At 38.6% G+C, this 15,667-nt stretch overlaps 1 protein-coding gene across 5 annotated transcripts in view; it reads right to left on the minus strand.

Annotated features, from left to right (window-relative positions):
* FAT1 (FAT atypical cadherin 1) overlaps positions 1-15,667 on the minus strand; it is a 127,204-nt gene that overhangs the window by 40,170 nt on the left and 71,367 nt on the right. For all 5 annotated transcript variants that reach the window (XR_013352704.1, XM_077848810.1, XM_077848807.1 and 2 more), the window contains exons 4-7: positions 8,417-8,478; positions 4,599-4,928; positions 4,041-4,251; positions 1,708-1,847 (exon numbers count right to left, since the gene is read on the minus strand). Coding sequence is in view for 4 of the 5 variants with exons in the window: in XM_077848810.1 (XP_077704936.1) it covers positions 1,708-1,847; positions 4,041-4,251; positions 4,599-4,928; positions 8,417-8,478 (743 nt within the window). In the remaining variant the exon portion in view is untranslated. The remainder of the gene's footprint in view (positions 1-1,707; positions 1,848-4,040; positions 4,252-4,598; positions 4,929-8,416; positions 8,479-15,667) is intronic.

The following is a 15,667-nucleotide window of genomic DNA, read 5'->3' on the forward strand; positions in this document are numbered from 1 at the left end:
CCACCCAATTCCTAGCTCTGTGTTGCTCTTCAGGTGGTATTTTGCTGCTCTGTCCTCATCCACATTCTTATCTCCCTATTCTCTGACCCACAAGGAAATCGAAACCTAATTACTGACTGTCCTCTTTGTCCCATAGGTCAGTCTGGGCCTTGTAACCACTCTCTGATCCTCGCTCGACCCGCCCAGCCAGCATTTCATCAGAATATCTTCAAGACCCTCTGAAAATGACTCAAAATAAGTTACAGAAGTATAAATGAAGCACTAAAACTTAAGATATTCTGTGTTCCTGGAAAGACTGTAGTCGATTTCCTGGGTTTTTCAGGAAATTTTAGTCAACCACATTTGACTACCACATTTCATACTAAGCTTTTAACTGTACTAGCTAAAACTACAATTACTGGGCAAGGGAAACAGTGCTACTGATTCATTTAGTGATAAGCAATAAATGCTATGGGTAAATATATCATCTTCATTAATGAGAATGTGCAGCACAGAGGGCCACTGCTTATTAAGACCCTTTTGCTATATTTCTGGTTAGTAATTTACTTGAACTGGTCCACATACAGCTATACCTTTAAAACTTTCAAATTTTATCCTGTTAAATGTATTATAACTCTTGATGTTTTTATTCTCATTTTCATGTTCTAAAGTCTAGCTTCTATGAGAACAGTTCCCAACAAAAATGAAAATTTAATACTGTACTAAAACTTGTACGTGACAATCTCAAAATGACCCCAAAGCATGGTAACATGTCAATTTTAAATCCCCTAAGAATCAAAAGTGTGAGAAAGGAATAAGGTCTTCTCAAAACTGGTTCTGAATCATCTACTTATTTATTAATTAAAAAGATATCACAGACTTTTATTCTTCAAAGCAACTAAATAATTTAACAGATGATCTGTTTCATTTGAGATTTAAAATAGTATCATCTAAAGATAAAAAACTGGAATTCAGAAGCATTTTATCTTCTAATACTTACTTTCTTCCTTTTGTCTTTTAGGGCACAGCAGATTACAGGTAAATATTAGCCTCCACCACCCTAGGGGGTAAGCTCTATGAGGGTAGGATTTTGTTTCCCGGTATTCAGCTTCTAGAGCAATACCCGGCATATAACAAATGTTCAACAAATTCTCAAGCAGCCCACACAGAGAATCAAAGAGAATTTAGATTTAATTTTTAGGGTTTTAACACTGAAATTTGAAATCCCAGTAATCTGGCCATCTCTTAATCACCAGATAGGAACAAATAAAGATGTTAAAGGAATTATGAGAACAATTTTATCAGCCATTTTATGCAACCTTAAGGTAGCCAGAAGGGGAAAAAAAACTCAAAAAAGTGATTTAAAAGATAATTAAGCCTCTAATGAGCTTTAATGAAAATCACTTGGACAATTCATCCTCAATAGTAATACCATTTATATTAATACTGTTCGAAATTGGTATAAAATTTTGATTTTAAAAATTGAAAGTGGGTTTTTTTTAAGCCTTCTTTCAAAACTGGTTAATTACAGGCCAAACCTAAATCCAGATTTGCAGTTAATTTTCTTCCTGAAATACAAATCCTCAGTGTGTGTTATGCGTGAACTCTCTCGACACAGTAACTCTTCCTGGGAGCCTCAGAGGGCAGACTCAACCGTTCATACCGCCCGTGGACCCTGAAATCCTAACAGTCCTTCTCCGACAAATGCATCATTAGTGATTCACTTACCTGTGTAAGGATAGTGGTGGTTCCATCTGTAGCTTCTACTGTGAGGTTATAGTTTGATTTCTGTTCCGCATCAAGAGGTTTGGCAACAATGATGGTCCCGGTGCCCTTGTCCACATCAAAGTCACTGTCATAGTTGCCACCTAGTTGAAGTTAGGGCAGACAGAAAAGTATGAAAATCTGTCATTTCTTTGTGGCTTTCTAATTCTTCATGACAGGGGAGGAAAAAAACCTCTTCTGATACATTGCTCAAGGTGATTCTAAGGAGCTTTCATTTTGAAAAAAACAGGAAAAGATGGGCCCATTACAAAGATAATGCCTACTAAATACACATTTGGGCCCTACTAACTGTCCTACTGAGAGGAAAGAAAGCAACTCTGAAGACAGAAAAACACTGCTAATATTGCCAATGAATTACTTTCAATTCGCTTTTTCGGGGGTTCTGAATAACATTTTAATTTATATATCCTAGTAACTATATATAACATCCTTTACTAAACCAAAGTCAGTCATTTAGATGTTTAATTGCTCAAAATACATACACCTGATGCACGCTGCCCTTATAATAAACTAACTATTAAAAACAAAAGTTAAAATAGTGACAGTTGACATCAATTACTCCTGGCTCTTAGAGACATGAAACGAAATTTTCCCCATTGTGGCCAAACACAAAGCTTAATGAAGCAAAAGTTTCAGTACTACTAACATTACCCAAATGCATTCCCAATTATGTTCTAGATAAAGCTCTCTCTTCAAATCCATTGAACTTGAGATACTTTTACCAATGAAGTGAAATGGAATGAAAGTAAACTCATAATGTCATGATGATGTTCTATTACTAAATCTTGCCAAAAAGCCACAGAACATCACACATGGAAAAGAAAATCTTCAGTTCCACCTAAAACTAAGGACGACCTCGTAATTTACTAGAAGGCAGCAAGTTGGCAACTGGGATGGGTGACCACATGCACACCACAAGAACAAAGGACAATGAAAGATAGTCACTGGCAATTAAAAAAAAATGTTCTAAAAACGGATGCTTTCATTTTAGATCTCATAATCTGAGGCAAATTATGTGATCTCAGCAGATACCTTCTGCTGTACAGTTCGGGTCACAAGTCATCTGAAAGATGTAAAACACTTCTCTAGCAAGCGTGTCTCCTGGCACAGCCACAGAGGAAGCGAGCAAGCATGGAAAGCAAGCAGAGAACAAGGAAGAGCGGTCAATCAAACCAGTCCCCGAGGCAGGCAGTGTTACATGGAGTTACACGCTGCACCACAGCAGCCTGGCCCGTCTGGAAACGTGACAGCAGTTATCAGAATGCAAACACACTATTTGGAGTGTATAGTTCATTGTGCAAATCATCCTTTTTTTCTTTACAACGGAAGTAATGGTTTCATCATAGATGATGACCCAGACAATTTTGTACAATGACCCAAAGTGGGAAAGAGCCTCACTGTCTGGCATGGGAAGCGGTAAAGCCCGGGCCACTTGCACCCCGGGACCCTGGCAGCCCACGTCCAATCCCCTTCAAACACTGACACAGCACGTGGGGCGAGGGTGGCCAAAGGGTGCAAGAGGGGAAGGGGATACGAAGGACCGAATGGGGATGAATCACAATACGTACTTAGGCTTTTCAATAGCCTTATGATTAAAATAATGTGAAGAGGATTTTAAAAAAATAAGATGTCAAAGTCTAAAGTGCATTTTCTTTTTTAAATGTGTTAAAGTAAGACATTCTGTGTCTAAACTCAATTATATGGAAAAGAAAAAATGAAAAAGTGATTTAGGCATTTAATCTTTATTATAGGGTAAACTAGTCTCAGGGACTCTGCTTCCCACATTCCCAAAATGTGGTAAATAAAACTAAAAAGGCCAGTTGGCACCGTCATTTTTAAGTTACACAATTAAAATCTGTAAGATTATTCCCTATAAAATACTGACATGTGACAGTCACACAGTTATTTTAAGCATTCAAACCACATTCAGTAAAAATAGCAATGTGCCGTATGTTATACATAAAGAAGGAAAATTAAGAAGTTGTGCTTTAGGACCAAAACATTCAGATTTCTAACTTCTTGATGCCTTTTTGAAAACCCTATTTTTACATTAATGATATGGTGTATACACAGCATCTATTTTAAACAAGTTTATTACCTGCTGGGTATTATAAAACATTTTGCAATCAAAATACTGATAATTTAAGACAAATTCTCCAGTTCTAGGTCTTACTCCCAAATTTAAATCCTGAGACATATACAGAAATCAGAAAACCAAAGACAGGTTTTCCTCAGTGTAACCTATATAAGGACAATGAAAACTGAGGAATCCTTACCAATGATGTCAAACCAAAGAGGCGTGCCAGGAGGCTCAACAGTTATCACTCCAATCATGTGAGCCACTGGATCACTTTCCATGACAGTAAAGGTGAAAAATGGTTCTTCAAATGAAATCGGTTCCACTGATGGCTTGGGTTTGGAGATCCACTCAATATGGAGTCGAGTGGTTGATGACTTTTGGGGGCGACCATTATCAACTGCCTTAATCTATAAAATACAAGCAGAGGGGGTGAAGGGAGCAAATTAGAAGTTACATCCTATGACTGAAACACAGATCAGTGTGGTCTTAAACTGAGCCAATTTCAAGCACTTAGTATCTGTATCTGTATTTTCCCCATGTTTAAGGTTTGATTAAAAAGAGCAACCTCTTCATGCCACACTCAACAAACGTAGTAACCGGAGCGACAGGTGAGAAGAGAAAACCAAAGCCACATGTCCCAATGTTAGGTCAACAATGAGGCCACTTATTGAAGAGAAAGTTTTAAGAGAAGGGATACTAGACCAGATTAATAGTCCAAGTATGTAAGAAATTCAAAGACTAGATCTTAACTCACTGAAAGAATATCATATTCTCCAGCTCCAGAAAACTTCTTGGATGAAACCACTCCGGTTTTTGGCTCAATAAAAAATTTGCCGTGCTCGTTTCCATCTTCAATGCTGTAAGAGATCTCTGCGTTGGGACCGTCATCTTTGTCTGTAGCTATAACACGATAGATGGGCTCGCGCTTGGCATTCCTTTCTCGTTCTGGTCTTTCCCGCTCTGGGAGCCTGATTTTGTAGAACTTTTGTAGGAACTGAGGTTTGTTGTCATTTTCATCAAGGATTTTCACGATTACTCTTGCAATGGTGGATTTGGGGGGGCTACCGTTGTCTGTCACAGTAACCTGTTTTGGAAAGGTAACAGATCAACAGATGTTATAAAATAACATAAAATTAAATAAATAAATATATATATAAATAAATTATAAAAAATAAAATAAAATAATGAAATAAAATAAAATAAAATAAAATAAAATAAAATAAAATAAAATAAATAAAATAAAATAAAATGGGACTACCTTCCTCCTAACTAATGATACACCACATTTGCACAGACCTGTAAGGCTCACAGCATACCATCTCCTCTCTCCTTCTGATAACAGCCTTATGAGGAGGCGAGACTATGCCATGTCCCATTCTAGACAGGGACTGGGGGGAGCGAGGAGAGGGCCAAGAAAGAGGCAGCGCTGAGCCCTGGCTCTCCCCTCACCACGCCACCTCTCCCTACTCAACTGCAGCTCCGACACGAATGTCGCCAAGATGGCAAGCTATCAAAAACAACTTATTTTTAAGCCAAGAAGAGATGCATGAAGGTCTGGCTTTTAAATAGAGTCCTCTGAAGAACACTGTACACTCTATACACTAAAAAAAAAAAAAAAAAAATATCAAATCAAATCTCCACATATTGCATTAAAAACTTTCATTTTTAGGCCTCTACAGTAACGTCAGGTAGATCATCAGTTCAAAATATATGTGAAGTAGCATGCCTTTTAATAATAGTTGTCACCATTTTGTTTTGTTGGATTCTCTTCTTGTACAGAGAAGTTCTCCACGGTTAATACGAATATAAGAATTTTCATTTCAGACCCACTTACTAAATAAGATTTTCAGTAAAAGAAATGTAAAGTAAGTGTCATTCTAATTATTCATGTAGTGAATTTAGGAATAAAAACCCAAGCCTTCAGGACTGTAGTGGCAAATGCTTCCATATGCAGAGTTTCCCCCCAAATCAAATGCCCACTTTTACTCTGGTGTGGACATTCAAGACCACAACCTGAGGAATAGCTATTTTTCTCTGACCACATCCTCCAAAATGAATGACTGAAATACCAAAAATATTAAATTATACTGAAGTTTTCTGTGGAACTATTTTTTTTTTTTAAAGTTTGGGGAGTGTAAATCCTGTTGCTTATAGAAGTGTGAATAGATTCCCGACGGTACCTGCCAAGAATATTTAAGTAGTTGCTTAAAGCACATGATTCACCTTCCCACACTCTCAAAATAAAACAAAATCTACAATTACTGTTTAATTTTACTCTCTCAAAACATTTCCTTTTGATCATTTTTCCTATGATCTTTAGGGAAAAGAGAGAAATTAAAGAGAAATAGAAGCAAGCACTATATTTTGTGGTAATCCTCACCAAAGCGTTCTTAAGGATGGGTTCAATAACCAGTAGCCAGTAACACAGCTTTTAACACAGGAATGGAAAAAAGAACTCTCCTTTAAAGACAAATCAATGCCGGCATTGGCCCTCAACTACACCACCACAAAGGACTACAAAAAACATACAAGGTATGAAAACAAACTATTACAAAGTAATATTTCCCATTAACATCTTAATATTATCTTCAAAGTCCTGAGTATCTTCTACTTGCTCCCAACCAGCCTTGGATGTTGACCGTGAAAAGGTGGCTCTGGAGTGAGGCACACAACTGGACACCTGTGCAGCTCTAACCAGGGTGCGGGCCATAGGGAGATGCCAATGCCTCTGACCTGCCGCTCCGGAGGGCATGCCCCCGTTTCCCTTTTTTGGGAACTGTATTCTCCCTTCTGTCGAACAATGTAGTGACCAGATCAAAATTCTAAACTCTGCTCTATCAGAAAGAAAATTCAAGGGAACTCTATGACCTATGACTAACACTCGGATGTAACACATGAAGAAACTATTAACTATAAGGGCATCCGGGTAGCTCAGTCAGTTAAGCGTCAGCCTCCTGGTTTTGGCTCAGGTCATGACCTCAGGGTCCTGGGATTGAGCCTCATGTTGGGCTCAGGGCTCAGCATGGAGTCGGCTTGAGATTCCCCTTCTGCCTCTGCCCACCCCCACTGCTTGTACATGCTCTCTTTCAAAATAAAAAATAAAACTTTAAAAAAAAAAAAAGGCAATGACTAGTTCTAACAGTGTCTGTGAAACCACTTTTTCTAGACATGATATTCATGTGCACACACTACAGAGCTATAAAAGTAAATATTTTATTGACAAAGTTAGAACTGCGACCAATGATGAAAATGAAATGAAGCAGGCAGCATTATGAACAGCAAAGGCACACAAAGAAAGAACTAAATGCTAATAAAAATAATAAACCACAGTTTAGGACTTTCTCAAGTACCCAGAGTAGAATGGAAGACTCATGCAGGTGAGTCACAACTCAACAAGCATGCCCTACTGAGTTTCCCTCTCCATGAGGCTGCCTCTCCTCAGCCTCTTCCTGGCTTGTAGGCCCCACACGCAGCAATCACATCAGGCCTGACCCCCACACAACACTCTACCTTCCTCCTCCATGTGACTCCCATCCCCACCCACACACCCTGCCTCTGGTCCACCAGCATGCCAGGAAGCAACAGACTGTGTTTCTCCTTTCGGGGACTAGAAAGGCATTTTAAATTAGCCGTGAAAATGAGAAGCCTATGGGAAGAGACCATCTAAGAAAAGTGCATGTCAGTCTTTAATCTTCTATTTTCGAAAATGTTTCAAAAGCACAAACTTTCTACAATTCAGTTTAAAATGCAAAAAACAATGTAATTATTTAAGAACGATGACGATGGAAACTAGAAATTATAGTTGAACTAGATCTATTATATAAAAAATACCCCAAAAACAGAATACTGAGGAAAAAAATGGAAAAAGTATACAGTATGGGGGGAGCGGGGGAGGAATGGGATAACTGGGCGATGACACAAGAGAGGGGGCATGATATAAAGAGCACTGGGTATCATATGGGAGCGTTGAATCACTGATCTCTACCTATGAAACTAACTAATAATACATTACATTTAATTAACTGAATTTAAATTTAAAAAATAAATACAAAAAAAAAACAGGAAAAGAAAGACATACAGCAAAGTTTCCCTTATATAAATGAAAAGAAAATTCAAATAATTTTGTTCTCAGTTTGTTTGCTCTGGATGTGAGCACAAAAAATTAACACAGAATTTAAAACAATGGTCTTGGGCAGCCCAGGTGGCTCAGTGGTTTAGTGCTGCCTTCAGCCCAGAGCCTGATCCTGAAGACCGGGGATGGAGTCCCACATCAGGCTCCCTGCATAGAGCCTACTTCTCCCTCTGCCTCTCTCTATCTCTGTCTCTCATGAATAAATAAATAAAATCTTTTAAATAAATAACTAAAACAGTGGTCTTGTGTTCTGAGGATAGAAAGGGATTTAAGGGGATGTGACCTACACTTGCTGACGTTTTCTTTCCCCTTTATTTTGGTTTTTAATCATGACCAGAAGCTAATATAACTAAATCATAAGAGTTATGAATACTAGTTAATGTGAACAAGAATGCTCTTTCCTTATATTTATTTTTTAAATAGTTCAAAAAATTGCTTACTTCTAATATATGTTCATCTTGCTGCTCTCGGTCCAGTTTCCTTGACGTCGTTGTGATAAGACCTAGAAAATGGTAACAGTTCATTAATCCTTACAAATAAATCCTTACAATATCTTGTAATTGAAACCACACTGAGTGTAAAAGTCTGAGCAAATCTCTGGGTTCTGAAGGGGGGTAAAGTGATAATCCAGGTCCAATTATTTTATTTACACACAACATACTTTCTCATTTTAATGCTTCTTAAACACAGCAGATGAAGGATGAAGAAAGTGGCAAAACTCAAATCAGTGACTTTTTTTAACGGTTTGAATAAACATTTTGTCAGAAGAGATCTTCAAAAGTAAGATGACGTTATCCAGGTTTTCAAACTCCTCTAACTACTGCAGTGATGATTAAGAATTAACAGAAAAATCTTCTATAACTATATTAAAAAAGGACCACTGGAAAATCTAATGTTGACTATGATTTATTACATTTGAATCATTAACCTTCATAAGTGAAGAACTGTTATAAAAGTAATGTGATTTTCCAGGACACACTGCTCAAGTACCAATTAATTTCCAGTGAAAGAAAACAAAAATGATCCTCAAAGAAACCCCATATTCTTTATTTGATTTTTGTATCAAACTAGAAAATCCATAGTTTCAATCTCTAGAACTTTAATAACAGTCGGCTAAACTATCAACATGTGTTGAATCCCGGAGGACCATTAAAACTGATTAAATATATTCTGTACTTCACAAAACACAAAATTCCCCCAATCACTAAAATATCTTCTACAGCCTGTGCTGAGTCTGATGCCAGATCTGAAGCTCAGGTAAAAACTAATGTGGCAAGACACCTGCCAGGAACCACCTTTCTCCCGCCCAGCTTTTTGAGGATTTTTTTCACACAGGGAAATACTTCAAATAATTGATATTTAAGAACAGACTTTATTGCTATAATTGATTTTCTCCTATTATCCTAATTTCACACAACTACCAATTAAAGGCTATTCGAAATGCTTCTTTAAATTTGTAAATGAAAGATTTGTGTTTTCATTTAATCTGAAGTATTTTTTTTCCTTAAATAGTTACTAAGGATCTCAATCAACATTATATTTCCCCAATTTAAGGAAGCAAGGTGCTCTTGTTAACAAAACAAAAGACTACATTGTAGACCAGAATCTGGGGTTTTTCCCAAACCATACTTATAGATTAAAAGAGAATGCGTTACAATGGAAGGAAAATGCTTTACAATGCTTAATGGTGTGAAAACACTGCTTTAATGTGGCACAGGTTTGATTTTCATTAGTCAAAAACCTTTTAAAGTTAATTCCTCTTTTTTCCTATCAAAAGTTTACCACTTTCTGATTGTGGTTTTAAGTAGTTCAAGAATGACAGGAAATCACTGTGATTAGGTCCCATCTAATTGTCCTAAGGTGCCCATCAAAAAACTGTTATCAATGGCAACATCACAGGGGCAACAGCTTGGCACTTTCACAGCAAAATAGCATCCTGCTTCTGTAGAACCTAATCATTTGTTGCTTGACTATCCTTTAGCAAGTAAGTTCTATAACAAACAAGTAACTATCCATTAGCAAATAAAATTCCCCACTTTACAGTTTACTTATAGCACAGACTGCTCACAAAGGATGTGCCCATATCCCTGCTCCAAATTCAACATAAAGACAAAAAACAAACATGTAGGTTTGTTACTTGCACTCTCCATATGTTTCAAATTAATTCTCCTGTTAATGCAAATGGAACATTAATTTCATTCAAATGCAATGAATTCTAATGTTCCTTTCTTACACATTTTTTTTTTTAGCCAGTTACTGCTATATCCACTCCTTCACCTCCCAGCTTAGATATCATTTCTGAGGCCTGCCCTGACAGGTGTGGCCTGGGTCCTGCTGCTGAGTTCTGAGCTCTGACATCTGCTCTCTCGTAACATCACCCCACGGCACTACAGTCACGCATCTTGAGGTCTTCTTTTGTAGCCTGTAAAGCTCATGAGGACAGAGCCTGCCTTCCTTGTAGATCTTGGTTATATGGCTACATCTCTATTACTCTAAAAAAAAAATACCTAAATGTGTGAACACATGAATTCCTTAAAACCTTTAAAAGAGCAGCATTAAAAATATTTGAGTGACACACACACAAAACTACACTTGGAAATAATGATACATATTTATAGCTTTTCTATGAGCTAACAGAAAATGATTTAACATGCATTTATGCTGTGACAGGTGGTCCAGGTGACGGTGGCATCCAGCCGACATGGAGAGGCACAGATGTCAAGTGCAGGGGGGGGCGGGTAGTTGGAGGCAGGCAGATTTGGGTTATACCACAAGCAGAAGAGGATGTGAGGAAAAAAAAAAAAGAATGGTGGGCCGATGTTTTATGGAAGCAGGTGACAGCCATGTTTAGAACCATGAGGAAGCCTAGGGAGCATTTGGCTGAAAGAAAATCTTGTGTCCCACAAGCCCAGGGCAGAGAATTTTAGGGAGAAAGTCTCTCCTCCAAGTAGGTCAGGGAAGCTTAGAAGAGAAACTAAAATGAGAGCCAGGGAGGCAGGAAGGAGACCAAGAAAAGTACTTCTCTTATGAAGAGGAGACACGCTCACATTGAGCGATGTTTTGAGCAAGTACACACATGAGGGATGATGAAGATCTAGACCCGGGCTCACCAATACAGTGGCCGCCAACCTTGTGTGGTAACCGAGATTTAAATTACATGTAGAATTCTCATAAACACATAATAAGATATTTCAGATGAACAAGAAGACCTTTCTTTCTAGATTCACAACACTGAGGCCAAAAGAAATCCTATAGAAAGTACTACATTGCTTTCTTTTGCCTAATACCAACCCCAGGGGGAGGTTGTGCATATATATGCATGGTGGGGAGGTGGGGGTGGCAAGAGGTGCTGCACCCTCTAAGGGGATATTCATGCTTGTAAAATTTGCATAGAAAATGAACTCTGACAAGAAAACAAAATTTCCTAAGGAAGCAGGACAATATGAGGGAAACCATGGATAGTACTGGGAAGTACCCTCTACCTGAAAACAGTTGACCCCATCAGGAGGCTATACCCAAATATGCAGAGCTCTAGCCACAACATCTCGGCCGTGGAATCCATCATGCATTTCATATTCATTTCCACTGTGATTCTGTACATCTCAATCCTACTTGACAAACACCTGTATCAAAAGACGAATCCCAAGAATCCTTTTCCTACATACCCAGGACATGTTATTAACCCTGTTGCTATTAAATACCCTAATAAGTATATCCCTTTCTCTCATTTTAAACATTTGTGCTCATCTTTAATGTTTATTACGAAATCCCAGGAAGACAAATACTTAATAGAAATAGCACGATTTTAGAAACAGCATGATATTTCAAAGCTAGAGAGAAACCTTCAAGATTATTGAGCTCAGCTGCCTAAGCCAAAGGGAAGTTAAATTGTCTCAAGGCCACCAGTAAGTCATTATCAGAGTCAGAATTAGAGTTCAGTTTTCCCGACGCCCTAATGAGACTGTTTGGGGTTTCTTTTCCTCCCCTTCACCCCGCACTGCATAACTTACTGCACTTTGCTATTTCAAGTCTCCATAAACTCTGAACTGCGACTTACATAAAGTTTAGGAGAACACACACACACACACACACACATCAGCAATAATCATTATTCATTTAGTAGGTCAAAAAAAGCAAGTTAGAAAGTAAAATGAGTGGACAAAGCAAGAAAATATATATGTAAATGCTGCCTTTTGCAACTGTGCTTTATCTTTTCTGCGGAGCACTATTAAATTAAAAATAGAAATGAAAAGAGAAAATTTCTTTCCTTGGCCTAGAAAAACATCTCATTGTGTAGACCAATATTATATAGAAGAACTGAGTTAGCAAAAATACTATATTCTCACCCACTAGCAGCTACCAATTTACCCCATAAATATATGTAAAACTAAGAAACCAACCTTTCCTATGGTTGAGGATCATTAAAAAAAAAAAACTCTTCATAGCTTTTCAATACACATTAGCATTTAGAGACGAGAACCATTTAAGAACAGTTAAATTAACTGTTTCAATACAAAATTTTACTCTTTGACGTTTCTTATAAATCAATACCAAAAACCACCTCCGAACTTCCCAAAGTTTAAGAGATCAAATGGACGTCACAAAGCAGGTAGCACATCAAAGTCAACATGAAAGGATTAGTAGGTGAAGGTAACATGAGACCATCCACAAAGGTGGAGCTATATTTAGGTATTCGTTCAACTGCTCTGTGGCATGCACTAAGAAGGTCTTGTTGCCAAGGAACAAAGGTGAAGGCAAAGACCACATTCAGGAAATAATATGAAAGTGAGACTTGAGTGTAGAGTTCATATAGAACACAGGGAGAGGCAAGAGCTCTTGCTGAGGGCTCTCTAATCGAGGAGAGCTTTAACTTGGCTGGATGATGAGACACACATAGTCTACACAGGTAGTCTAGCCGTCTAGACTACTAGACAGTAGTCCCAGCAGACAACCAGCCCAGCACCCAAAATGCAAGTGAGGCCATCCAGGACCAGCCAGCCTCAGAGCCAACCAGTCAAATGAACACTGCATGAAAAGATTGGTCAGGCCTGGACAAGACCAGAACTGCCCAGCAGAATCCTATACTAAACTATAGGTGGTGGTTGTTTTAAGCCACTCAATTCTGGGACAGTTTACTACACAGCAGGAGCTAAATAATGCATCAGATGATCTCATCTCTAATTGTTATCTGACTTCCTACATGGCAAGGTATTGTGCTATGAGCTTTGAGTAAATTATCCCATTTAATCCAGATGGATATAAGTGGCGATATCGGTATCATAATAAATAAATATACATTTTTACAGGTTCAGAGAAATTAGACTGCTTACTCCACATCACTCGGCAAGGTGCGGAGCTGGGAGTTCAATACACCTAGAGCACCAGAGCCTGAAGTCCACAGTAAGGATGAGGGAAACGAGAGGGGGAAGTGAAAGATCTGGTTCTATAAAAGATGGTTTGAAACATCAGTGCTGCAGACGTAACTACATGACAGCCAGGGAAGGAGGAGTGGGAAAAATTTCCAAATGGGATTAAGGTCCAACACAACAAGAGAGCAAATACTAATGATAAGTAGTAGGAGTTTCCAAAGAACCAAAACTGTATTTAAATTTTAAAAAAAGGGCAGCCTGGGTGGCTCAGTGGTTTATTGCCACCTTTAGCCCAGGGTGTGATTCTGGAGACCCAGGATCGAGTCCCACGTCGGGCTCCCTGCATGGAGCCTGCTTCTCCCTCTGCCTGTGTCTCTGCCTCTCTCTCTCTCTCTCTCTCCCCCTGCTAAATAAATAAATAAAACCTTAAAAAAAATAAAATAAAATGAATTTTTTTAAAAAAGTCTTGGTTTTGGAGAGAAAACAATATGGCCATGTATTCGCCTTGCTTGGCAGGAAATTTACTCTCAACCATTTTCCAATGACTCTACTTGAGAAGAAGGAGAGGAAGGGGAAAGATCGAGGAAGGGGTGGAGGTTGGGGGGAGTCTACTCACCTAATTCACATTTCCCATTTCTCTGATTATTCTCCTCTAGTCACTACAACTACTTTGGCGTTTGTACCCTTTTGCTCATTTTAGAATAATGCATGAGCTACAGTAACAGATATTGAAGAAAAGCAGCATCCAACAGAACTTTCTGTGATGGGCAACTTCTTCAATCTGCACTGTCCTCTGAGGTAGCGCCCAGCAGATGTGGCTGCTGAGCACTGGAGGCATGGCTCATGGGACCGCAAAACTGAATTTTTAAGTTAATTTAAATAATTTAAGTAGTCTCCAGTCATTTCCACTCTTTCAGGGAGGATCCAATTTTCAAATTATCCCTGTCAAAACCAAAACCTGGTAATGACAATACGCCCAATCTTTTTCTGTAGTTAGAATTTGAAGCAGTGATTCCACGGCAAATATATTTGGTATCAAATTCTAAATTCTGTAAATATCGGTCTTAAAGAGTGAAGAAGCAACAATGTCCAAGATTCTGACATGCTGATGCTGCCGCACAATGCTTCCCTCTGCACATCCCTTCCCTTCTCCTAGTCTTTCTCACTTGGGCTCAGCTGGGGGCAAAGAAACCTGGTTGGTTGGTGGTAGTTGACAGCTTCACCTAAGCACCTAAAAATCAAGAATCTCTGTGTTGAAAGACTTGGGGGGGGGGGGGGTCAATACCAACTTTTATTTTTAGCTTCTGATTTCTAAGAACTAAAAATTAACCAATGGCATGTATGTTCATAAGCACTGTTGATGCTGTCATAAAGTTTACTAACTCAAAAGTCACCCACTTGTTCAGTCTGTATTTAGTTATTCAATCCATTTTTTCAGGACTTCTCTGAACACTCCATGACACACAAAGAAAAGCTTAGGACAAGGCCCATGTCCTCAAAGGCATGCAATTCATTTAAGGAAACTAGCTCTTAGACCTAAAAGGTACAGACAAGTATTAAACTATGGTCTCATAGCTCACTTTTTAGGCAACACTAATGGTGTGCTTCCAAGCATCTGGCTCTGGGCTAGGCACTATATCGGTCATTCTCAATGAATAATCACAGCAACCCCACAAGGGAGCCAATAATAGATGATCTTAAGATACTGGAGGCTGGGCAGCCCTGGGCTCAGCAGTTTAGCGCCACCTACAGCCCAGGGCATGATCCTGGAGACCCGGGATCGAATCCCACATCAGGCTCCCTGCATGGAGCCTGCTTCTCCCTCTGCCTGGGTCTTTGCCTCTCTCCCTCTCTCTCTCTCCTCTCTGTGTATTCTCATGAATAAATAAATAAAATCTTTAAAAAAAAAAAAAAGATACTGGAGGCTTTTGAGGTATACAGTCACAAAGCTAGTAAATGGCAGGGCAGAGATGTGACCCTAAGTCCATCTGACCCCAGAACCCAAACTCTTAGCTCACACAAATAACCTTAAATTGCATACACCATAATTACATATTTAGTGTGTATAATGATCACATCACAAAATTATTCAGTGAACACATAGGAGCTTCTTACATTATTCTAAGACTACCTCTAGCCATCCAGTCTGGCTTCCTTTGTGAACGTCCTCAAGACTCTGTACCCTTTTTACAGAGCTTTATTAATCACAGCACTATTGTGATTAGCCCTTTTGACTGTAGGTATGCAATTTAGGTGTATTATTTTTAACTGTTTTCCCTGATTTTGCTGGAACACTTTAATATAGCCTGCTCTTTACTAAGT

Source organism: Canis aureus, chromosome 15 (genome assembly GCF_053574225.1).
Source record: "Canis aureus isolate CA01 chromosome 15, VMU_Caureus_v.1.0, whole genome shotgun sequence".
NCBI lineage: Eukaryota > Metazoa > Chordata > Mammalia > Carnivora > Canidae > Canis > Canis aureus.